Below are 26,503 nucleotides of genomic sequence, written 5' to 3' on the forward strand. Positions count from 1 at the left end.
CTTCCAGTTGCTTCTCCATGATAAAACATTGCTTTAAAATTTTTTTTAATTCTGAACATAGCTTTACTCCAAAGTCTTCTTCAAGAAAATATCTTTCAGCAAAAGTTATCAAAACTAACAGTCCTAGTATACAAGCACACTACAGTCTTAGAGTTTCCAAAGAAATCAATTTTATTGTCTAAGCACAAATGTTTACATGGCAACATATAATTCTGTAAATTCACTGAAATAATTTTTTACAAAATCAAAACTAGCATAGGGCATTAAAAAAAATCCATATATATGATTCCATTTCTTCCCTCCCCCCTACTTTTTGGGTAGAAGTTGTGTGTCCTGTCCTTTAGATTCCAGACAAATGTTTTTCTTCTATTTTTATCAAATAATTCTCATAATTTAAAAAATTAGATCTACAAGTGGCAACCACTTTCAAATGTTTCTGTAATTTTACTCCATGTTTCTAAATATATGTTGATTTATCAATTTAAAAAATTTATCTACTGACCTCTTACTATGATAGTTGGGAGTTTAGCTTCCTTGTACAACCATTATCCTACATCTTCAATGAAATAACTTTTTACAAAATCAAAACTAGCATAGGGCATTAAAAAAAATCCACATATATGATTCCATTTCTTCCCTCCCCCCTACTTTTTGGGTAGAAGTTGTGTGTCCTGTCCTTTAGATTCCAGACAAATGTTTTTCTTCTATTTTTATCAAATAATTCTCATAATTTAAAAAATTAGATCTACAAGTGGCAACCACTTTCAAATGTTTCTGTAATTTTACTCCATGTTTCTAAATATATGTTGATTTATCAATTTAAAAAATTTATCTACTAACCTCTTACTATGATAGTTGGGAGTTTAGCTTCCTTGTACAACCATTATCCTACATCTCCTCCCTCCATTCTTCAACAGTTATATAAAAATAGAGGCTTAAATCAACAGTCCATATTTACACTCTTTTAACTATGCAATTTTTATTCAGTGCTGAGCCCCATACACTATACCATGATTACATTTCTATTCTCATATAACTTTGTATTTCTCCTGAAGTTAGCAATTACTTTAAATATTTCAATTTCCATAGCTAATTAAATAAAATAATACTGCCAGTTTCCAAGTCTGTATCAATTGGTTCATATTCTCAGAAGCAAAAAAAAAAAAAAAAAAAAAAAAAAGGAAAAGGAAAAGTGAGATCCCAAGAATGATTTAGGAAATCTCAAACTGCATAGGAAAACAGATACTTAGAAAAGCTATAGATGTTGGACAAAATCTTTCAGAGGCTACTGCCCAAAGTTTTTCCTGTGAAAATGTATTAGACTCTAATATCCTGCAAACAACAAAAGAATAAATTTATAGGAGACTTCAGGGATAGGTTTTTTGAGGAGTAGATTTGAAGTAGATGTGATCTCCAGCTCTTGCCCCACTTTTTGTGAACAGCCTTAAATCCAGAAACAGGAGATTTAATATGCAACAAAAACTGGAATGGGAAATAGCCCCATTATCAGATCTCCAAATCCAGATCTTCAAAAAGCTCCAGTTCCAGTTCAAAAAGCCTTAGAACAAAAGAAGAATAAACTGATGGCCCTACAGTTAAAACAATATAATACTCCCACTCCAGTCATCAAGCACTAGAGGAGTGAGTCTCTTGTAAAGACACCTATAGATACTTAATATAAGCAGAAAAGACACTGGGAAAAAAAAACCATCCTGAATTAGCTAAGAAAATGAAGGGAAAAAATATCAAGTGGGCAAATCAATGATACTCCTCCAAGGGAAATCATGCACCCAATTTCTCATTTATTCCTCAATCTTACAAAGAGAAATTTCACTACATATTAAAAAAAACTTAAAAATTTTTTATTCATACCATAAACTCTGGCAGCATCACACAACCTCTCCCTCAGAGTCAATGAGCTACTCAAATAGTGTGTATCTCTAGTAATCAAAAGATACATGCCCCATTTCAGCCTGTAACTGTTATCCTTGATTCTCAAGTGAGGAATATTTTCTCCTTTATGACACCACACCCATCAACTTAAGAGAAGGGAATCTATAGAATTGCAAAATTAAATTCCTTATTTAAAAAAAAATTTTAACACCTTTATTGTGGTGTGATTCCTGTACAGTAAATTACACATATTTCAGATGTACTATTTGATGAATTTTGATAGATGTGTACACCAATGAAACCACCACCTAAATCAAGATAGCTGACATTTCCATCACTCCCCAAGAGGTGCAAATTTCTAATTCCCATTTTATCCCTTTACCCACTGGAAACCATAAGTTTGTTCTCTATGTCTGTGAGTCTGTTTCTGTTTTGTAGATAAGTTCATTTGTGTCCTTTTTTTTTAGATTCCACATATAAGTGATATCATATGGCATTTTTCTTTCTCTTTCTGATTTCACTTAGACTCCAAGTCCATCCATGTTGCTGCACATGGCATTATCTTATTCTTTTTTATGGCTGAGTACTATTCAATTGTATATATACCACAACTTCTTTATCTAGACATCTGTCGATGGACATTTGAGTTGTTCCCATGTCTTTGTTATTGTAAACAGTGCTGCTGTGAACATTGGGGTGCATGTGTTTCTTCGAATTATATTTTCCTTTGGATACATGCCCAGGAGTGAGATTGCTGAATCATACAATAAATCTATTTTCAGTTTTTTGATGAATCTCCATACTATCTTCCATAGTGGCTGCACCAATTTACATTCCCACCAACAGTATAGGAGGGTTCCTTTTTCTCCACATCCTCTCCAGCTTTATCGTCTGTGGACTTTTGAATGACGGCCATTCTGACTGGTGTGAGGTGATAGCTCATTGTAGTTTTGATTTGCATTTCTCTAACAATTAGTGATGTTCAGCATCTATTCATGTGCTTGTCGGCCATCTGGATGTCTTCTTTGGAGAGATGTCTATTTAGGTCTTCTGCCTATTTTTTGATTGGGTTGCTTGTTTTTTTGTTTTTGTTTTTTGTTTTTGTTTTGATATTAAGCTGTATGAGCTGTTTGTATATTTTGGAAATTAGTCCCTTGGCGGTGGGATCATTTGCAAATATTTTCTCCCATTCTGTGGGTTGTCTTTTCGTTTTGTTGATGGTATCCTTAGCTGTGCAAAAGCTTTTTAAATTTAATTAGATCCCATTTGTTTATTTTTGCTTTTATTTCCATTATTGCAGGAACTGGTTTGAAAAAAATATTGCTGTGATTTATGTCAAAGAGTGTTCTGCCTATGTTTTCCTCCAGGAGTTTTATAGTATCTGGTCTTACATTTAGGTCTTTAATCCATTTTGAGTTTATTTTTGTATATGATGTTTGAGAATGTTCTAATTTCAGTCTTTTACAGGTAGCTATCCAGTTTTCCCAGCACCACCTGTTGAAGAGACTGTCTTTTCTCCATTGTATATGCTTGCCTCCTTTTTCATAGATTAATTGATTATAAGTGTGTGGGTTTATTTCTGGACTTTCCATTCTGTTCCATTGATCTACATGTCTGTTTTTGTGCCTGTACGATACTTGTTTTGATTATTGTAGCTTTGTAGTATAGTCTGAAGTCAGGGAGCATGACTCCCCCAGCTCCTTTCTCCTTTTTCAAGACTGGTTTGGCTATTCAGGGTCTTTTGTGTTTCCATACGATTTTAACATTTGTTTGTTCCAGCTCTGTGAAAAATGTCATTGGTAATTTGATAGCGACTGCACTGAATCTACACTGCCTTGGGTACTATGGCCATTTTGACAATATTGATTCTTCCAATCCAAGAACACAGTATATCTTTCCATCTGTTTATTTCATCTTCAATTTCTTTCATCAGCATCTTACAATTTTTGGAGAAGAGGTCCTTTGTCTCCTTGGGTATAAATCCCTGATTTTTTTTTAAGATCCCTGAGAATTTTTCTATTCACAATCAGATCACAGGTAATTTAGATAATGGGTTAGGTACCTTCATCAATGATCAAACCAAATTAGAGATCTACATGAAGTGGCACTCTCTGTGGGCAAAATGTCTTACTGATATTGACAGCAAAGTTCAGACTGGTCTATCTAAACCTCTACCTAACTTTATATAATAGATTTAAAATCAGAAACTAAGAAGAACTAAAGCCAATGGTCCAAAAGCCTAACAAAGAAAAGATGAATTATACCCGTACAAGTCTTTAAACTCTTGTTCCCCAGTTAAGAAACCCAGTGGGTGAAGATCTGTTCAAGACCTTAACACCATAAATAAAATCACTATTTCCCCAATTCATTGTAGTACTGAGCCCAAATACTACTTTATCTTCAGTGCCACCTGACTCTACATATTTTATTATATAGGGGTGTGTGTGTGCGTGTGTGTGTACTGCTTTCTATAGTGTCCCTTTAGAACAAGAGAGTTTCACCTGTTATTTTGTCTTGGCAAAGTCAACAATTTACCTGGACAGTTATACCGCAGGGGGTTACTGAGGAACTTAGGGACCTTAAATTTCCCTATAACTCTACACTTGTATAATATGTAGACACGTTTTTGCTTTCTCCATTTATCTACTTACTGTTTTAGCTCAGAAAGGACTTGAAAATCCCCCCCACCCCTAAATTTAAATATTTTGTAAGAATAAAGTATATTATTTAGGGTATAATTTATGCCAAGGGGGTAAATATATCATTCCTGATAAATCATGAGCCATTCAATACTTTCCAAGGCTGGTTCCTAAGAGAAAATTAAGAAGTTGTCTAGATTTAACTGGCTACTGCAGACACTGGGTTCCAAACATACCTGAAATGGACACATGTCCATATAATTTAAGTCCTCAATAATGGAACCTTTCCCTTAGGAACTAAAACATGAACAAGAATTTTGTAATTTAAAAATAATTCTTCAACAGTCCCCCTCTCCCCCCCCCACACACCCCCAACTAGGGCATTCCAAATTGTCATACAGCTTTCTATCTCTTTGTATCTGAGCAAAATACTCTAAAAGAAGACTGGAGGTAGCATCAGGGTCCACCTACTAACTACAATCTTCCCCTTAACTCAGTAGCAAAATCCTATCTAAGGATAGTATTAGCAGCAGCCAAACTAGTAGAGGCCTCTACTGATTTGGTTTAAGGATACTGTTTAAACTTGATGATTCTGTATGCTGTACAATCCTTGTTGCTTACTGAAAACATATTTCTCAGCAAGAAGCCTTACCTCCTATGAACTTTTATTACTTTTTCCTCACACATTTCCACTCAGTGCTGTACTTTAAAGATTGCTACTCTTGTCCCATTACCTAAAGAAGGGAATTTCATGAGATTTAGCCTTTGTCCAAGCAATGGTTCTGCCTGAAACAGATTTATTAGAAACCCCTCCTAGAAAATCTAGGTTTAATATTATTTGTTGATATATCACTTTTTGAAACTGAAATGGGAAAATATCAGGCACTGCAACCGTCTCAACTAACCCCTAAAATATGACTCCTTACCAGAGGTAAAACCAGCCCAGATGACAGTACTTACCCACTCAGCAGAGCCTGCCAACTGTCAAGAGATAATAGAGTTAACATAAAAGTAGTTTCAGGTATGCCTTCGGAGTAGTCCATGATTTTGAAACAATGAGAGTTTCTAACCTCAATAGGAATCCCAGTGTAAGATGAACAACAGTTTTAAGAGCTCTAATGCTTACCATTAGGAGGTGGCTATCGTAAAGCTACACTATAAAGGACAAAAAAGGCTAAAGGAAATAACCTAATTTATCTTTATGACACACAGGCAACCCGCACTCAGGTCCTGGCCCTATGACACTCTAAAAAGCTAAATCTTTGTGTTAATTCCAAAACACTATTTTGGGATGCCCACAAATGGCTCCACAGTCTGAAAAGAATACGTGGTTGTAAACTGCAAGAAAATCCCTGGCACTTTCAGGACAGACACTTGGTGGCACTAGAGAACCTTGCTGAAGCTGCAAAAAATTTTACAAGAAATTACCCATCAGAGCAAGGGCATATTGAAAACTATACTCAATTATCATTAGTGGGGAAATTTTACTAAAATTTTTGAGGATGTCTCTTGGGAAGAGCTCATCTGTCTCCAGTACAATCCTAGTAAAACTGTTTTCCTTGTAAACTCAAGCTTCAGGATCCTATTGAACATGTCCAAATGGATTTCCTAAAATTAACCCCAGCAAAGGGTTCGGAATATGTTCTGATCATTGCTTGCTACTTCTCTGGATGGCTTAAAACTTTTTGACAGACAGCTACAATTATGAGAGAAGGAAAAAATTTCTTGATTTTATGTTCCCAACATGAAAGAGGCACTCACTTCACTAGGCCCTATTACTGGAGAACTTTGCAAAGCCTTGTCATTTACTTAAATACTTCATTGCCCCAATCACCCCCAATCTTGAGGAAAAGTATTGAGAATTAATGGCATATTAAACCTGATACTCTTGAACTTCCATGACCAAGAAGGTTATGTCTAACTCTCAAGGCGACTAAGTCCATACTCTCCTACACTCAATGGCTTCCACCATACACACATTAGAGGTTACTAAATGAAATTGGGTAATTGTGCCCTAATTTTGGACATATTCTTACTTCAGACAAAACTGCCAAAGTACTCCAAAGACTCAGGAAATATTCTTTATAGTCTTATCACCATCTCATATAAGTTGCCTTTCTTCTACATGATCTAAAATGCATATAAACAAAAACTGAAAGAGTTCATTACTGTTAGATCTGGCCTGCAAGAAATGATAAAAGGAGTCCTGCAGGTTGAAATGAAAGAACACAAGAGAGTAACTCAAAATCATATGAAGAAATAAAGATCTCAGTAAAGGTAAATACATTAACAATTATAAAAGCTAGGATTACTCCAACAATGGTTTTTATTTCTTTTTGTTCCTATATGACTTAAGAAATTGATACATTAAAAAATTATTAGACTAAAAGCTAGTATTATTGTAACTTTGGTTTGTAACTCCACATTTGCTTTCTACATAATTCACAGACTAATGCATTTTTTTAAATTATTATTTTATGTGCTTGGGCACACAATATATAAAGATGTAATTTTGTAATATCAGCAACTGAAAAGGGTGGCAATGGAGCTATAAAGGAACAGAATTCTTGTATGTAACTGAAGTTAAGTTGATATAAATTTAAATCAGAGTGTTATAATGATAGATGCTAACTGTAATCCCCATAGTAACCAAAAAGAAAATAGTTATAGAAAATATATGTAAGGAAATAAGAAAGGAATTTAAACATTTCACTACAAAAGTCAGCTAAATACAAAAGATGGTGGTAATGCAGGAAATGAGGAACAAAAAGCTAAAAGATACTCGGAAAACAGCAAAATGACAGAAGTCAGTCGCTCCCTACCAGTAATTACTTTAAATGTACATGTAAACTCTCTAATCAAAAGACAAAATTGAAAGAATGGATAAAAAACATGATCCAACTTTATGCTGTCTACAAGAGACTCACTTTAGATCCATAGACACAAGCAGGTTGAAAGTGAAAGAATGGAAAAAGATATTTCATAAAAATAATAACCAAAAGGCCAAAAAAAAAAAAAGGACAAAATAAAAAATAGACTTTAAATTTGAAAAAGTTAGAGACAAAGAAAGATATTATATATTCATAAAACATTCAATAAGTGAAAGATATAATAATTATAAACATTTATGTACCTAATCACAAACCATCAAAATATATGAAGCAAAAAAGGACAGAACTGAAGGGATAAATAGTTCTACAGTAATAGTTGGAGACTTCAATATCTCATTTTCAATAATGGATTGAACAACCAGACAGAAGATAAGTAAGGAAACAGAAGACCTGAACAATACAGTAAACCACTTAGACCTAACAGACATGTACAGAACACTCTACCCAAAAACAAAATATACATCATTCTCAAGTGCATCTGGGACATTTTCCAGGACAGATTATATGTTAGGCCATAAATTAAGTCTAAATAGATTTCAAAAGTAGATATTATGCAGTGTATCTTTTCTGACCACAAGGGTATGAAGTTAGAAATCAGTTACAGGAGGAAAGCTGGAAAACCCATATATTTGTGGAAATTAAACAACAAACTCCTAAACAACTAATGGATTAAAGAAGAAATCACAAGGGAAATTAGGAAATACTTACAGACAAATGAAGACAAAAATACAACATACCAGAACTTATGGGATACAGCAAAAGAAGTCCTAAGGGGAAAATTTACAGCTATAAATGCTTACATTAAAAAGAAAGATCTTGGGAGAAGGGTGTAGCCCAAATGATAGAGTGCATGCTTAGCAATCCTCAGTATCTCTATTAAAAAAAAACTGATAATAAATAAATAATAGACCTAATGACCTCTCCACAACCAAAAAAAAAAAGAAAAAGAAAAAGAAAAAAAGATCTCAAATCAACAACCTAACTTTACACTTAAGAAAGAGAAGAACAAACTAAACCCAAAGCTAGCAGAAAGAAGGAAATAATGAAGAGCAGAGCAGAGATAAATGAAAAAGGGACTAGAAAAACAACTAGAGAAAATCAGTGAAATTAAAGGTGGTTCTTTGAAAAGATAACAAAATTGACAAACCTTTAGCTAGATGGACTAAGAAAAAAAAAAGACACAAATTACTAAAATCAAAAATGAAAGTGGGGACATTACTATTGATTCTGCAGAAATAATACGTATTATGAGTACTATGAACAATTGTATGTTAGGCACAAACTGAGTAACCTAGATAAAATAGAGAATTCCTAGAAATGCAAAACTTACTAAGACCAAATTACAAAGAAACAAAATTTCAACAGACCTTTAAGTAGTAAGGAGACTCAGTAAGTATCAAAAAACTCCCAACAAAGAAAAGCCCTGAACCTAATGGCTTCAACTGGTGAAGTCTACCAAACATTTAGAGAAGAACTAACAGTAATACTCTTCAAACTTTTCAAGAGTTTGAATAGGAAAAGACACTTCCTAACTCATGCTTTGAGGTATGTATTGTCTTGATACCAAACCCAGATGAAGATACATCAAGAAAAGAATACTATAAACCAGTATCCGTGATGAACACTGATGCAAAAATCCTCAACAAAATACCAGCAAACAGAATTCAGAAGTATATTAAAAGGATCATACATCATGACCAAGTGGGATTTATCCTTAGGATAAAAGGACAGTTCAACATACAAAAATTAATCAATGTAATACACCACATTAACAGAATGAAGTGGGGGAAAGTACACTATTTCAACTTTTGCAAAAAAAAAAAAAAAAAAGGAATCCGACAAAATTCAACAACTTTTTATGATAAAAACACTCAACAAACTAGGAACAGAAAGAACCTACCTGAACATAATCAACTGAAAAACCCACAGTGAACATAACACTCCATGGTAAAGGAATGAAAGCTTTTCCTCTAATATCAGGAAAAAGGCAAGGATGCCCACTTTTAAAACTTCTGTTCATTTGAACACTGGGGTGCATTTATCTTTTCAAATTAGAGGTCCCTCTGGATATATGTCCAGGAGTGGGATTGCTGGATCATATGGTAAGTCTATTTTTAGTTTTTTGAGGAATCTCCATACTGTTTTCCATAATTCTGCACCAAACTACCCACCAACAGTGTAGGAGTGTTCCCTTTTATAACACCCTCTCCAGTATTTATTGTTTGTGAACTTTTGAATGATGGCCATTCTGACTGGTGTGAGGTGATACCTCATTGTAGTTTGGTTTGCATTTCTCTGACAATTAGCGATATTGTGCATTTTTTCATATGCCTATTGGCCATTTGTATGTCTTCATAGGAGAATTGCTTGTTTAGGTCTTCTGCCCATTTTTGGATTGGGTTGTTTGTCTTTTTGTTATTAAGTTGTATGAGCTATTTTTATACTCTGGAAATTAAGCCCTTGTCAGTTGCATCATTTGCAAATATTTTTGCCCATTCTGTAGGTTGTTTTTTCATTTTGCTTACAGTTTCCTTTGCTGTGCAAAAGCTTTTAAGTTTAATAGACCCCATTTGTTTATTTTTGCTTTTATTTCTATTGCCTGGGTAGACTGCCCTAGGAGAACACTGCTAAGAGTTATGTCAGATAATGTTTTCCTATGTTTTCTTCTAGGAGGTTTATCATGTCTTGTCTTATGTTTAAGTATTTAAGCCATGTTGAGTTCATTTTTGTGTATGGTGTGAGGGAGTGTTCTAACTTCACTGATTTACATGAGGCTGTCCAGTTTTCCCAACACAACTTTCTGAAGAGACTGTATAGACAGGTCTCTTTGTTTTAGACCTGTCTCTCATATATAATCCAACTTTGGTTTTACTCCCATTTCTATACAACTTTGGGGTCTGTCTGGCCTCAAAATTCCCATTGTTGGCCTATCCTCTGTCATTTGAATTCTGATTCTGACATATCACCTCCAAATTCCTGTTTCAATATTGCCAAATAATGAGAAGAAGGGCCATCTTAACTAAGCTTTTAAATTTTAGCTGTTAAGATTTCTTTGGTGGAAAGGCATAAGAAACACTATTAAAAAATGCCTCCATATGGATAAGGATAGAAATAGAATCAGATTCAATACTATTTTTTTATATTTGGTTATAGTATATAATAACAACCTAAAAAAATGGTACTATTCTGAGGTTTCACTTCCTAAAAAACATTTTGACTCTTCATAACATAAAATATGTTTTTCAGATATGAAATAATTCATGGTAGTTTTCAGAGTTATCCTCAGTTATTTTCTTATCAGAAAGCCTAAAAAAAATGGTTAGTCTCAGTTTTCTGGAAGCCCAAAATGTTACTAACATTTTAGCTGGAATTTTCTTTAGAGTCATTAAAATGATGCACAATTCCTCAAATATGTTTAGGAAATTTAAAAATTAAACTCTGCAATTAAGGATTAGAATACATTTTAAAATAGGTTCTAAAAATGCTAATTACAGGGGGAAATACTCACCTTTTGCCATTTAAGTTCTTGGGTCTCCACAATAATTTTACCAATCTGCTCTTCATACTGAGTTTCTGCTTCCTAAGTCAAAAACAAGAAAAATGCTATGAAAATTAGGACTTGAAAAGTTCCAGTTTCAGCTCTTTCTAAAGAGCTAAAAAGATCATCCTCCCACACTTTCAATAAGAAAAAAAGCTGGAAAATTGCAAATTAAATAGACAAAACCATCAGAGGACTGAGGTCCCAGATCAACCAAGTAATCCAAAATCTGGATAGAGACAGGTGCCTGCAGGGAGAACAGAACCACAGCATTTGTTTACTGGGGACGTAAGCCATGCAGTACTGATTAAAAAAAAAAAATTCAGCTAAACATACTAAATAAATTTCTAAAGGCAGAACATAGGTTAGTGTAAGAACATGAATCTCCTGAGGGCCCCAGAAATAAGGAGGTTTACACTTTTGAACAGGTTTTTCTTCCATGATACCCACCAGGTGCTTACAGGGAAGGATGGGAAGAATCTGAGAAAGCTTTCGCCTGTGGTACTGGCTGGAGACAAGCGCAGTCACAAGCCATCTTCCCTGTTACCTCCTACAGACCAAAAACCTAAATCTGCAAGGGAAAGAACAACAAAAACTGTATCTCAGGACACTAGTGGAAATCCTCTGCAGCTGGGAAAGGGGACCAGGAGCCACCACTGAGAACTCCGCCTCAACAGACCTTTCTTCCTTATCTCCCCTGAGGAACAAAAGCCTTAATCTACAGGGGGAAGAGCAACAAAAGCTCTAGCGTGAGAGCACTTGTGGGAACCCACGGCAGCTGAGAGGAGAAGGCTAGGAAAATAAAACAACAGTTCTATCGATGGGGAAGGGGAAGGAATACATGCTAGTACCACCATTAAATACGAAAGAGGGATCAATATTCTTATGAAGACCTCACCTTGAGACTCAGGTTCACCAAAGACTGAGGCTTAATCAGAACGTCAGAGAATGCTCCTATTCCCCCACCTGCCACCACCACCCAACTGACAAGAGTCAGATGAAAAAACAGAGAGATACAGCTGGGACAGCTGTAAAGACAGACTCTCTCTGGGAAACAGCACAAAGAGAAGAGCCAAAGTCAAGAGGGGGAGGCCCAAAGCCAAGCAGGAAGCAGTTATTTAGAAAAATCCTCTGATTTTGTTTAAAATATTATAATACTCTTGAATTAGCCCACACCATAAACACAAGATATCACTAGAGAAATGTGAAGCTTCTGTTGAAAACGTCAAACAGGTAGACTTGAAAGCTGCCTGGCTGAGTGCTGAATGCATGTCCCAACATACACACACACACAGCTCTTCTACGAAGACTGGGAGTTTTTTCATATTTGTTTTGGCTCCAGGTATTTAAGGGAATCTCTGTCAAACAAAGCACTAGCTGATCACTAAGCTAAGAGCACAATGACTTCAATTGCCACGCATGACAAAAACTTAATGCTTAACAAACTTATTTCAGAAAAGTTATTAAACAAACAATGACAAAAACAAGCAGTAACCTTGGGGAGCGGGAGAAATCTGATCACCAGAGTTGTCACATATTCAAAATGCCCACGTCCACTTCTCAACAAAAAATTACAAGGCATGCAAATCAACAGAAAAGTGTGATCCATACGCAGGAAAAAGAAATAACAGTAACTGTCCCTGAGAAAGTGCAGACAACAGACTTAGACAAAGACTTTAAATCAATAATTTTAAATATGCTCAAAGAGCTAAAAGAAACCACGTACAAAAGTCCTGTAGCCATTAAAAAGTTAAGGGAATGCTACAAACAAGTTTATGCTCATAAATTTGACAACTTACAGAAATGGACCAATTCTCAAACCACAAACTACAAACCTCAACCAAGGAGATACATACAGTCTAAATAGCCCTATAATCATAAATTTAAAAGCTCTCAAAAAGGAAATTTCCAGGCCTGGATAATTTCACTGAAGAATCCTACTAAAAATTTAAAGAAGAATTAACAGCACTTTTACACAGTTTCTCCCAGAAATACAGAAGAGGAAGGAGCACGTCCCAACTCATTTTATGAGGCCCGTTTACTGGGACACCAAAACCAGATAAAGACAGTACCAAAAAAAAAAACAAAAAAAACAAACAAAAAAACTAAGCCCAATATCTCTCATAGTTTTGATGGAAAAATCCTCAATAACATATTAGCAAATAGAATCCAACATTGTTGGATTCCAGGTATGCAAAGCTGGTTCAACAGTTGATGTAATTCACCAAATCAATATGCTACAGAAGAAAAATCATATGACCATATCAACTGGCAAAGAATAAACATTTGACAAATACCAACTCATTCATAATAGAAGTTCTCAGCCAGTTAGGAATAAAGGGAATCACCTTAATTTGATAAAGAGCATTTATAAAAACACTACATTTAACTTTTTTGTTGTTGTTGTATTCACTACTTGATTTTATTTTTCAGATTCCATATATAAGTGATAACGTATACTATTTGTCTTTCTCTGATTTATTTCACTAAGCATAACACCCTCCAAGTCTATTCATGTTGTTGCAAATGACAGAATTTTCATTCTTTTTTACGGCTGAGTCATCTTCCACTGTATCTTCTTTATCCATTCATCTGTTGATGGGCACTTGGGTTGCTTCCATATCTTTGGTTATTGTAAATAATCATATTTAATGATGATAGACTGAGTGCTTTCCCTCTGAGATCCAGAACAAGAAATGGATATCTACTCTCTCTGTCCTTATTCAACATACTACTGGAAGTTCTAAACACTGCAATAAGGAATGGTTAGATGGATGGGTGGACAGACAGAGAAAAGGAGAGGGAGAGAAAGAGAAAAAGAGAGGGGTAAGGAAGGAAGGAAGGATGGATCAGACAGAAAAAAGTAAAACCATCTTTATTTGTAGATGACATGATCATATACATAGAAAATCCTAAGGAATCTATTAAAAAAACTCCCAGAACTAGTGAGCTGATCAAGGTCATAAGATACAAGATCAACACCCCCAAAATCAATTACATTTCTATATACTAACAATAAAAATGATGAAACTGAAATTAAAAACATAATACTAGCTGTACACCAGAAATTGACACAACATTGTAAACTGACTAACCTCAATTTAAAAAAATAGCGTAGCACAAAAAAATAAATAAAATAAATAAAATTGTGTAGCACAAACCTTAAGTTCTTTGAGAATTCAAAGAAGAAAAAACCACAATACTATTTATAATCACTCTAGAGAAAATTAAATACATAGGTCTACACTTAACAAACACATACAGGATCTGTATGCTGATACACAAACAACATGAATGGATTAAAAACATTACGCTGAGTGAAAAAAGCCTTACCTAAAAGAGTATATATTGTATGATTCAATTTATATGAAATGTCAGGAAAAACTAATCAAGTTAGTGTGGAAAAATCAAGAGTGGGTTGCCTCTTGGGGAGGGTAGCAGGAGTAGAATTTGCCTGAGAAGGAGCTTGAGGGAATTTTCTGGGTTGATGGAAACATTTTATATCTGGATAACAGTTTGCATTATATAGGTGTATGAATCTGTCAAAACTCATCAAATACACAGTTAAGATTTGTGTCTTACATTCCATGTAAATTTTACTGGAAAGAAAAAAGCTGTACTCTGCTTAATGATGTGCATTCTGATGTATTTAGGAGGAAGTGCACTGATGCCTGCAATTTATTCTGAACTCATCGAAAATAAAGTTGAAGGAGGGATAAGTAGATAGACAGGTATGTTATAAAACAAGTACAATAAAATGTTAATGGTGTATGAGAGTTCACTGTCAAATTCTGTCAGTTTGCTGTATGTTGGACAATTTTCATAACAAAATGTTTGGGAGAAATCAAAGAGTGGATGTTAACAGACAAAATATGTGTTTGTTATAAAATATTTTTCTGTGACTCTCTTACATATTCTTTGCTTTATTAGATATACACACACTCTCTCTCTCTTCCTCTCTCTCTCTCTCATGCTATGGTATTCAGAAGTTTTCATGAAAGCGGTCTCATTTTAAATGCTTTCAGCAGCAAGTAGCAACAACAACAAACCTCAACTCACAATGGCTTATCGGACTTATTATCTCACATGACAACAAGTCTAAAGGCGGAGTGCGTCTAGGATTGATTTTTAGTGGCTCAAAAATATCATCAAGGACTATGATCCTGCCTATCTTTCCATTTTGCCATTATCCAAGTGCTTTTCCTTAGATTTTTCATCCCCTGGCTACTTTAACTGTAGGCATTAAGGACAGAAAGGACATTATCCTGCAGTAGAAAAAGTACAACCTCTTATTAAAAGGATAACAAAACTTTTCCCAGAATCTTCCCAATACACATCTTCTAATATCTCACTGGTCATCACTAGGTCATATGCCCACTCCCAAATCAGTTGCTGGCAGGTGGAATTCACTGGACCTTCTTGAGTGGCCAAGATAGTCAGGATTTACCTAACTCACATGGGTGAGAGGTGGACCCTAAGACACAATCAAGGTTCTTCCAACATGGAATAAGGGACAGAATGTACACGGACAGGGTATGCTAAGTGATAAAGTGAGGATAGAATAGAAGCTCTTGCAGTAATACGCATCTAAATTCAAAACACTGAAAAAGGAAGTAAGTGTATACACACTTGTTTGGGGAAGGGGTGTGTTACATATAGCATGCATATCTTCCCAAAGCAGGTAGACTGAAAATGTGTAAGATACTGCTTTCTTCATGTAGGCCTGGTTATACACTTCACTTTTAGTGGCTATAGTGGGTTAGGAGATCTTACTATGATTTAGATATCATTCTAAGCACTTTTTATGTATTGATTAATTTAATCCTAGGTATAATTTTATGAATAATACTCTTATTATTGCCACTTTATAAATAAGGAAACTGTGTTATTAGCAACAGGAAAAGTAACTTGCCTAAAGTCACATAGCAGGTAAATAGCAGAGACAGTTATCTGAACCAAATGATTTGTCTCCAGAGTCTTTTAAACGTGCTATTATATTACCTTTAAGAAATTGTGGATGCTGTGGGACAGTATGGATTGTTATGATGTATTCTTTTCCTTCAAAAACCTCAGAATTTTATCTTTATATCCCACAAAAGTTAGAAAACCATTCAAAATCACACTACCTATTTTAAGTATACAACTACATTCTGATTGTTTGGTAGCAGAATGTTTGGTAGAACACTTCAAAATAAGAACTAGAAGTATCTGTTGAAAGCAAAAACAAAAGAACTTCAAAACTGCTATGAATAATACAAATATTTTTCTATTTAACATATCTTTGTAATAGATTAAGTTGACTAAAATGAAAACAGTAGTTTAAATACTATAATTAGGAAAGAGATTTTTTTAAAACATGAACTTAGCCCATGCATATTAGAGATATTTATCTTGGATACTTTGCAGCTAATCAAACCAAGAAACTCTCTGAAAGAGTGATCGGTATTATATTAGACAACATGAGAAACTGAATTGAGCAATTTCGTAGGAGGTGGATTATGAGTTTGAAAAGGAGAATAAAAGTATCCAGTTACAGTTTTGGCTGCTTGGACAGTGCCTGTTGTATGTACTATATCCCTAAATCTGTTCAGGGTCAAGAATTGAAGAGGTCTGACCAATACACAGCCCATCTTGTAAAACTACAGCCTGAAGCAAGCACTTTAAAAAAAGCATGACACTTTCTAAAAGGTTATAAAGAGTAAATAAACCATCAAATTACTCCTCTTTTATTGTTTTTGTAAAAACACTTAAATCCTTGTAGTCCTAAGGCAGCTAATAAAAAATAAACACTTTTAAAGTTCTATACTCTTGGATACTTCATTGAAGTTACACATGGGATTTTCCTACAAAACTTAATATATTTTTTCTCATTGACAATTTAATAAGAATTTTTATTAATAACTATTTTCCTACCAAACATAATGTATTTTTTCTTAATGACAATTTTGTAAGAATTTTTACTAATAACTTTTGAAAGTTGCTTGAAGAATGAATAAAATGAAAAGTTCAAATAAAAAGATAAATAATTTTTAATAAAAAGTACGAAGTTAAATCAAAATACTAATATAGTAGAAGCATATTATAATGTCACCTTTCATTTTATCAGTTTTCCATGTAGTATAAAGATACATATTCTAATATATAAAATAAATAAACAATAAGTTCATACTGTATAGTACAGGGAATTATATTCAATATCTTGTAGTAACTTATGGTGAAAAAGAATATGAAAATGAATACATGTATGTTTATGTATGACTGAAGCATTATGCTGTACACCAGAAATTGACACAATGTTGTAAACCGACTATACTTCAATAAAAAAAAAAAAAAATATATATATATATATATATATACATACACACCAAAAAACCATATTCTACAAATCATTATAATTCAAAGAGGTGTGATTCCACTCATAACATAACTAATTTTATGGGGCATTGAAATGCTGCTTAATGTTATTTACCACATATGATATCATTAATTACCCATTTCCTTCATAATTTCCTTAGCAAATCACTGTTATTTTAGAATACTCAAATTTCCATTGGCTTTTATTTATTGCTCATTTAAAATTCCATGATTTACTTCTGCTTAGATATTTAATAAATGTAATGTGACATCCTCTGAACTCCTATAATACTTCATAATTCTATTATGATACATAAAATTCTCTTATGATACATAATATATCATAAGAGTATAGTAATTAACTTTGCAATTTTAAAGTCTCTTAGGGTAAGACTGAGTAGTGGTTTTTCAAAAGTTATCAAATGAATGCATATTTTAAAAGTTTGAAAGTTCTGTGATAGACGTCCTTTATCCCCATCGTATAGATGATTTGGCTTAGAAAATCTGGTTTTAAAATTTTCAACTCTCTTCCAATTTTTAGAATCTAACATATTTCATATTCAGGTCTGGATTTCTAGTTTCTTTTCAATAACTGGAAGAGCTGGTAGTACAGGGCCCGTTTTTCTATATGGCAACAATTTTTTGGAGTTGAATGGCAAATATAGGGTAAACTGTAGATGGAGGCTCTCCAGTTCAACACAATTCCTAACCCTATTCACATCACGAGCCAGCTACTGACTCCTGAAGGAAGCTGAATTTATGACTCCCTGCTATTGTTCATCCCTACTCATCAATTATCCTACAGATCTATCTGATAATGGAATTTACCAGATATGGCGTCTAACTTCCAAAAAGCACACATTACAGATTCAATATGAACTATTTTGTTGGTTCATATTGCTTATTTGTAGATCATTAATTAAAAAAACATGCAATTTTTTCCATATATTATATTATCAGTTTCCTTCACAATTTCCTTAGCAAATCATTATTTTTGGATGAGCTAAGTGATCCATGAGAAAAAAATGAGTAATTTTGTTAATTATAGCATATTTAAGCATTGAAATACAGTTTAGTGGCGTGAGAAAGCCTCTTTTTTAGATTTCACTTATCTATTGGGTTTTACTTCTTTAAAGAAACTTTACTATCTAACCCTTTACAGTATGGTCCAATTTTATGTTGACTGCATTATTCATTCCAGTTAATTTATTATATATACAAATGGAAGAGCATAAGACAAGGAATACCATTCATAGTACCAATCTCTTAAAGTCTCTGGATTTTAGGTTAGACCAGAAGCTATCTCAGATCACTTCCAGCTCTAAAATTCTACAATTTCATGATCCTACAAAAGGACTTATCATTTAGAATACATCTTCAAGATCACAGAGGTAGGGAAGCACAGAGAGGTGATCCTGACAATCTCCATTTGATAGTTCACTAGAGGCTGAGGCAGATCCACCAGCAGTCTTTATAGGGATTGACTTAGTGTTCAGGACCCACCAAGAAGAGGGGATTCTGGCAAATATCCCAGGATTTAAATTGGAAGCCCAAAGAGCTATACTCTACAGTGGAAATAAACTAGCCCTCACAAAGATGGAAACTTAGCCTCCACTCAACTCAATCTGCGTAAAATGGGTAAAATGATCTGGCCCATTTTAATTTCCTGAAACAAAAGTGAATCTCTCTAAAGGAAGATAACATCACCCAAGGTCTCAAACTTTCTTTACAATTTGTAATGCACAAAGTCGGTCATTTAATCAAAATTCACCTTCCATCCCAAGAGATAAGATCCAATGACCAAAAATGAAGAGAGAAAAAAAAAAAAGACACAATAAAAATGGATCTACAAAGGGTCCAGACATGGAGTTTACAGACATAGACTTGAAATATATGATACTAATATGCTCAGTAAATTATATGACAAATCAATTTCAAGAGAGGACTAGAAAGTCAGAAGAACCAAATGAAAATTTTAAAACTGAAAATACAAGAAATGAAATTAAGAACTCAAAAGTTTGACTCTATTATCAGATTAGATAAACTGAAGAGAAAATTCATTAACTGAAAAAAGCAAACCAGACTGAAACATGGACAGAAAAAGAAAAAAGGAGAATATAAATAAAAAATCAATAATGATATAGAAGATTTCAACAAAATTTACAAAGTTGACCAAATTCACAGTCCTATAACACTGCACCCAAGAAATACAAAATACATATTATTTTCAAGTTCCTCCATGTTGAAATATTTTCCAAACTTGATTACATGCTTGCTGGAAAGCAAAGCTCCACAAATACTGACTGAAATTACATAAAGTTTAATAACTGATAAAGCAGAATTATACTAGAAATCAATCTTTTAAAGTTAATAAAAGTAAAATAAAACTCCCAAATATTTGTTAAAGAAGTAGTACACATCTAAATATGGGTCAAAAAAGAAATTACAATGAAAACTAGAAAATAATTTGAACTGAATGATAATGAAGATAAAAATCTATACAAATTTGTGGAATCCAGCTAAAGCCATGCTAAAAGAGTTTCCTGAATTTAAATGCTTTATATTAGAAAAGAAAAAAGGTTAAAATTAATCAACTAAATACCATCTCCAAAAGTTCAAGACAAAAAGAACAAATTAAATAAAGAAATAATAAAGATAAGAGTAGACAGTAATATAATATAAAAAATATGCAGTAGAATCATCAAAGTCAAATTTAATTCCTTGAAAAGACTAATACAATTGATACCCCTGAGAAAGACTGATCCAAAATTCCTATTCATTCATAATGTCTCTGCATGAGTTACTCCTTCCATGAAGCTTCCCTTCATGCCCCTTAGTAAGTTAGGCATTTCCTTGTCCACAGTCTCACAGTATTTTGTGCACTCCTTTATTATTATGTGATATTATAATCTTTAAAACCTGGCACAGTAAGTGCTCAGAAAACCTTAAGTGAATGACTAAATATAGTTTTGATTGCTTAATATCTCTTAAAAATAAAAAATAATAATATTAATTTGTAGAACTACTACAGTATTTCTTGAGTTTTCACTGTTTCAAAGTCCTAATTGTTCACAAACTTTTTATTTTGAAATAATTTTAGATTTACAGAGGACTTGTAAAGATAGTAGAGTTCATGTATACTCTTTGCCCACCTTCCCTAATGTTAAAATCTTACATAACTAGGGCACATTTATCAGTTAAGAAAATCACATTGTTACAGTACTATTGATTAGACAACAAAGTTTATTCAGATTTACCTAGTTTTTCTACCAACATCTGTTGCAGGATACAATACAATACCATGTTGCATTTAGTCATGTCTCCCTAGACTCCTCCAATCTGTGATAGTTTCTCAATCTTCTTGTTTTTCATGACCTTGATACCTCTGACAAGCATTGTTGAGATGTCTTGTAGAATGGCCCACATATGAGGTTTGTCTGATATTTTCTCATGATTAGACTAGGTTTAGGGGGAAAATACCACAGAGGTAAAATTTCCTTCTCATCATATCATATTATGAGTATTTGATATTCACATGAATTATGGATACCATATGAATTCTTTCTAAGAATCTTAATCACTTAGTTAAGGTGTTATCTGCCAGGTTTCTCCATAGTAAACCTAAATATTTTTCCCTTTATATCTTTTATCTCTTAGGACTTAGTCCACAATCAAGGTGAGGGAAATTAAGCTCCACTTACTAGAGGAAGGAGTACCAAACAATTTGTGAACACATATAAAACCATCACGGTAACTTACTAAATGATTTGGGGAAGATACCATGTGACTATGCAACTATTCTGTTTCTCCTTAAAGTTTTATCCACTAATTTTAGAATTCATCAGTAGATCTTGCCTGCAGCAATTATTACTGTGATGTTCTAAGAGTGATTTTCTAATTTTCTTCTTCCTTCTACATTTAATCATTGGAATTAAAGATTTGTCCCATCTCTCCAATTTATTTATTTCATCATTCATTTATGTTAGTAGGGTGAAATGAAGATTTATTTTATTCTTTGGGTTATAATCCAATGCCATTATTATTTAATTTGTTGCTCAGATTCTTCCAGCTTTGTTCATGGAAGCTCTTTCAGGTTGGCTTCTGTACCCTTTTGACATGTTGTTTTAAGTACCTCCTTACCTTCCAGCACTACATGACGTCCAACTCTGGAATAAACCATTTCTCCAAGGAGTACTGGTTCCTTTCATTAGATGATTTTATTTAGAACCAAGATCTGGGCCCTACAGATGGCTGCTGCTACTGGGGTGTTGCTATTTCTAGGCCTTTTCAGCAGAGCTAGAAAATATATGCATATATTCTAACCCATTTATACACATATCTATATTTCTGTATCTTTCTACCTGTATATAATTAAATCATGAGTTCATATTGATATCTTCAACTTTAATCCAGCACCACAGAGCTCATGCTAGCCTTCCTTCCAAGCTTATTCTTGTTTCAACAGCAAAAAAATTCTACCTAGCTCTCATAATCCATAATTTGCATATTTGTTCAACACTAGCATACCTGCAGTTTCAGTACTACTCCCATGAGAAATGAATTTACCAACCAGAGGTAGTTTTTAATGTCAGCTTTTAAGCTTTTTGTCTTTAGCCTAATAGTATCAAGACAATACATATTTTCAATATGTTAATTGTATTAAATTTTCTTGTCTAAGATACATGCACCCAAATGTTCATAAAAGCACTATTTACAATAGCCAAGACATGGAAACAACCTAAATATCCAACCACAGATGACTGGATAAAGAAGTTGTGGTATCTATAAACACAATGAAATACTACTCAGCCATAAAAAAGAATGAAATAATATCATTTGCTGCAACGTCAGTGGACCTAGAGATTATCATCTTAAGTGAAGTAAGTCAGACACAGAAAGACAAATATCATATGATATCATTTTTATGTGGAATCTAAAAAAATGACACAAATGAATTTATTTCCAAAACAGAAACAGACTCACTGACATAGAAAACAATATGGCTACCAAAGGGAAAAAGAGGGGAGGGACAAATTAAGAGTTTGGGATTAGCAGACACAACAAGGTCCTACTGTACAGCACAGGGAACTATATTCAATAGCTTGTAATAACCCATAATGAAAAGAATATGAAAAATAATATATATGTATAACTGAAGCACTATTTAAAATGTCCTTTTCTGTTTAAACTCCAATATCCAAATCACATATAATTTTATTTTTATTGTCTGATTTTTATATTGGTATTGATCACATAGTATTTCTTGACATGCCTAATACTTAATTGTTTTTAATTTTTTATTGTTAAAAAAAGCTCAAATTTACAGAAAAGGTGCAAGGATACTACAAAGAACTTCACTCTTCTGAAGTAACCATGGTTAATGGTTTAATATATATCTTTCCGGAACTGTTCTCCTGGATCTATGGCTATACAAACATTTAAAATTTTTTTAGCAACTTGCATTTTTCATTTAATAATATACAGGCAGCCCTCACATTACACAGATCTAACATGCACAAATTTCAGTTACTTTGGTTTGGTTAAACAGTACCAGCTCCCCAACAATATGGCCTAAATTTTAGTTACCATGGTATATTATTGTGACTAACTGCACAAACTTCACTGCTAACTCTTTGATCCACAAATCACTACATAAACAACACACGTGTGTCATGATCAGTAATGAATCATGTCACTTCTTTCATAGTCAATAATCGATCACTGTGTATCTGTTATTCAGTCTACACAAGACAGTAAAGCATGTAAGGTATGTTCCTTTTTTGTCTCCCTGTGATAAATCCATGTAACATATTAATATTGTCAGTGCTTACAAAGGTTAACTAATCCAGATAACTAAAAATGCAGCAAATTTCAAAGTGAGTTCATAGGTATTCTCTATACACATTAGAGTAGTTTGTGAATACTCTATTCCAACATCCTTTACTTGAAGCCAAAGTTGAATTCAAATAAAACGCAGTTTCATTTGTTTGCATAACACAATTTCGATTTGCAAATACATTAGCCTATTCAGTGGCCATGATAAATGCTATAAAGACGTTCAAATTACATGGGCACCTATAGCTCATTAGCCCAGAATAATAAAGGGATATGAGGATCAAGCATAGAACCTGCTATAATAAATTCCAACACACAAACTGGCTTAAAACAACTCAGACTTAGTCTATTACAGTTTTGGAGGTCAGAAATCTGAAATGTCCTTACTGGGCTAAAATCAAGGTGTTGTTTAGGCCACATCCCTTCTGAAGTCTCTATGGGAAAACTCCTTGCCTCTTCCAGCTTCCACCTGCATCTCTTGACTCATGGCTTCCACCCTCCATCTTCAAAGCCAGCAATATAACATATTCAAATCTCCCTCTGACCACACCCCTTACTTCTGTCATCACATTTGTTTCTCTGATTCTGATTATCCTCCTTCCCTCTTATAAGAACCCTTGTGAACATATTAGGACCCCCTGAATAATTCAGTGTAACCCCTCCATCTATAACTCTATCACAACTTCAGAGTCCCTTTTGTCATGTAAGGTAACATATTTATAGGGTTTGAGGGTTAGAACGTGGACATCACTGGGGTGACCATTATTCTGCCTACCATGGTGGGTATATGGGTGTTCACTATGAAAGTCTTTCAACTACTTTGCACTTCTGAAATTTTCTTATTAAAATCTGGGGAAAAATTAAAATCCAGCAATATGGATGAAGTGTTACCATTATGTAAATGTGAAAATCAATACTTGTCTTTTTCCAGTAAAAGAAGGAATTTCTCCTTTTTAAGAGGAGAAATTCCCTTTTAAAGAATAAAGTTCTCCTCTCAGTGAGGAATATTATTAAAAGTAGTATACGTTCCTGCATTTGGTTATTAAAAAACACTGTTCCTATTACTACCCTGAAATTTTTCTAAAAATTTTTAAAGGAAGCTTATTTTTCAAGTTATAAATATAAACAGACCAAAACATAATGTCCAAAACAAAATAAAACAGAATATAAAGTTTTAAATAGCTACCTAAAGCTGTTTTACTTTAAAAAAATACCATTTTAAGCTAATTTTGAAAAACAGCTATTTTCAATGCTTATCTAACATATCCTTTTTTTAGTAGGATTTCTTCCTTGTTAAGTAGATTCTTCTTACATTGATAGTAAGTAGCTTTATATAGGATGAAGTGGCAATCGAATTTTCTTATTATGACAACAAATTTCAAGTTTTAAAATTCTAGAACAAGATTCATATAATAAAAATGTTGTTTCAGATCTGTTTTTCTCCCACTTATAGCTATTTCCAAGGAGTCACGAAGTTCTACCAATTCTCCTTTCTGTCTCTTACGTTCTGTCTTCAGTTACGTATAAGGCCTACTGACCCCATCCCCATATCATTATTACAATGTTTTCATAGTTTTTTTCTTCTTTTCAGAACATTACCACCTCCAATCTATTTAACAGAGAGCTGACAATAATGCTCTGCAAATTTAGATCCACAGTCTCAGAAATGAAATGCTTTTATACAATATAGATCTCCCATTGAAACCAAATAGCTTTTATTACCATTTTATACTAGGTATCTCCTTTTTAAAGATCTCAGGGTTATCACTTTAAAAATAAGGCTATTTTATTATGTGAACTCTGAATACTTACTACATGCATTTGCTTTGTCACTTAATTATGTTGCTTGTTTCATTACTTAATCTTTTCATTGGCACCTATCTTACAACCTTAACAAAATTGTAATCTCCTGAAGAGCAGTTCTATTTCATCAGGCGCTGGGTCTAATCATAATGCTATTTATGCACTCCAAGGCACTCAATAAATACTAGCTGACTTACCAAGTATTTAACAACCTGAAAATCTGTTTTATTTTTTACTTTAGTTTATAGATTCATCTATTCCACCTCATGATGTTAACTAAACCTGATCTTTTCTCTTTTACTCCATTTTTTGGGCTATATTTCTTCTTTCCAAATAAGAGGTTATTTTGTCATTTTTTTTTTCTTCCCTTAAGCCAAAAAGTTGGACAAAATCAAGTTCTTTGATTTAAAAAAGCATTTTAAAAAGGAGCTTACCCTTCTCATACGCAGTTCTTCTAATGCTTCCAGCAAACTTGATTTGAAATCTAATAGCTGAATAGAAAACAATGTCTCTGAAGAACTTTGAAGAGGAAAGGTGGATGATGCTGACTCAGTCTTAAAATCATTCTCCATATTAACATTTATTTCCTGTAATATAAAAAAGGTTTTAACTGAAAAAAATATATTTAGGTTAAGTAAAAGCACAGTTAACATAAAAACACAACCTATATCCCATAACCATCCAGGTTCAACATTGAATAACAGTCTGTCATCACTCCTATTCTGACCTTGATACACAAAATACTCAGCAACAATGGTCCTATTCTGTTTCTCTGTGGCTGAGGCTTTTTCTTTTATCTAATATCCTTGAGACCAAATTTCCTGCCCCTAAACACCTACAGGCTGGATTCCTAAAGTTACAGCCAAAGCTTGGCCCATTACTAATAGCTTCATCCCAAGATTAAAACAGACAATGTGTTTAATAAACTGTGCCTTGATAGGAAGCATTTTGTAAGGATGGTGTGAGTACTAATTAACAGCAATGCAATCTTTAAACCCAAAGAAGTTGGAAAAGGAGGACTGGAATAACTGCCTTTTATTACAAACCAAGGCATTTAAATGCCTTTCTGAATGCAGAAAATGTATGAATCAGGCAGTAAGAAACTTTTCTTTTCAACTTTTGATTTTAATAATTATCGATTCACAGGTGGTTGCAAAGAAATATACAAGGATTCCTATGCACTATTCACTCAGTCTCTCCCAATGTCAATGTCTTGTATAATAATAGTACAATATAAAACTGTGTATCTGACACTGGTACAACCCACAGAGCTTATAATGGTTCTGCCAGTTATACATGTACTAATATGCATATGGTCTTAATTATATAATTAAGTATATAATTATATATATAATTCTGTGCAAGTTTATTATATGATCAGAAATAAGGCAGGAATTTTAATTACCACTGCATTTTATTAAAGGTAGCATAATTCTGTGTATATAATTCTGTGCAAGTTTATTATATGATCAGAAATAAGGCAGGAATTTTAATTACCACTGCATTTTATTAAAGGTAGCACAATAAGGCAAGAAAAAGAAATAAATGGT

General features: G+C 33.5%; 1 protein-coding gene across 1 annotated transcript in view; it reads right to left on the reverse strand.

Annotated features, from left to right (window-relative positions):
* The window catches only part of CCDC73 (coiled-coil domain containing 73), a 77,148-nt gene extending 51,199 nt beyond the window's left edge, over positions 1-25,949 (reverse strand). Inside the window, 2 exon segments of the mRNA XM_032488414.1 lie at positions 10,932-11,003; positions 25,388-25,949. Coding sequence (XP_032344305.1) covers positions 10,932-11,003; positions 25,388-25,606 — 291 coding nt within the window. The 5' untranslated portion in view covers positions 25,607-25,949.
* Positions 25,950-26,503: the final 554 nt, after the last annotated feature.

Source organism: Camelus ferus, chromosome 10 (genome assembly GCF_009834535.1).
Source record: "Camelus ferus isolate YT-003-E chromosome 10, BCGSAC_Cfer_1.0, whole genome shotgun sequence".
Classification (NCBI taxonomy): domain Eukaryota; kingdom Metazoa; phylum Chordata; class Mammalia; order Artiodactyla; family Camelidae; genus Camelus; species Camelus ferus.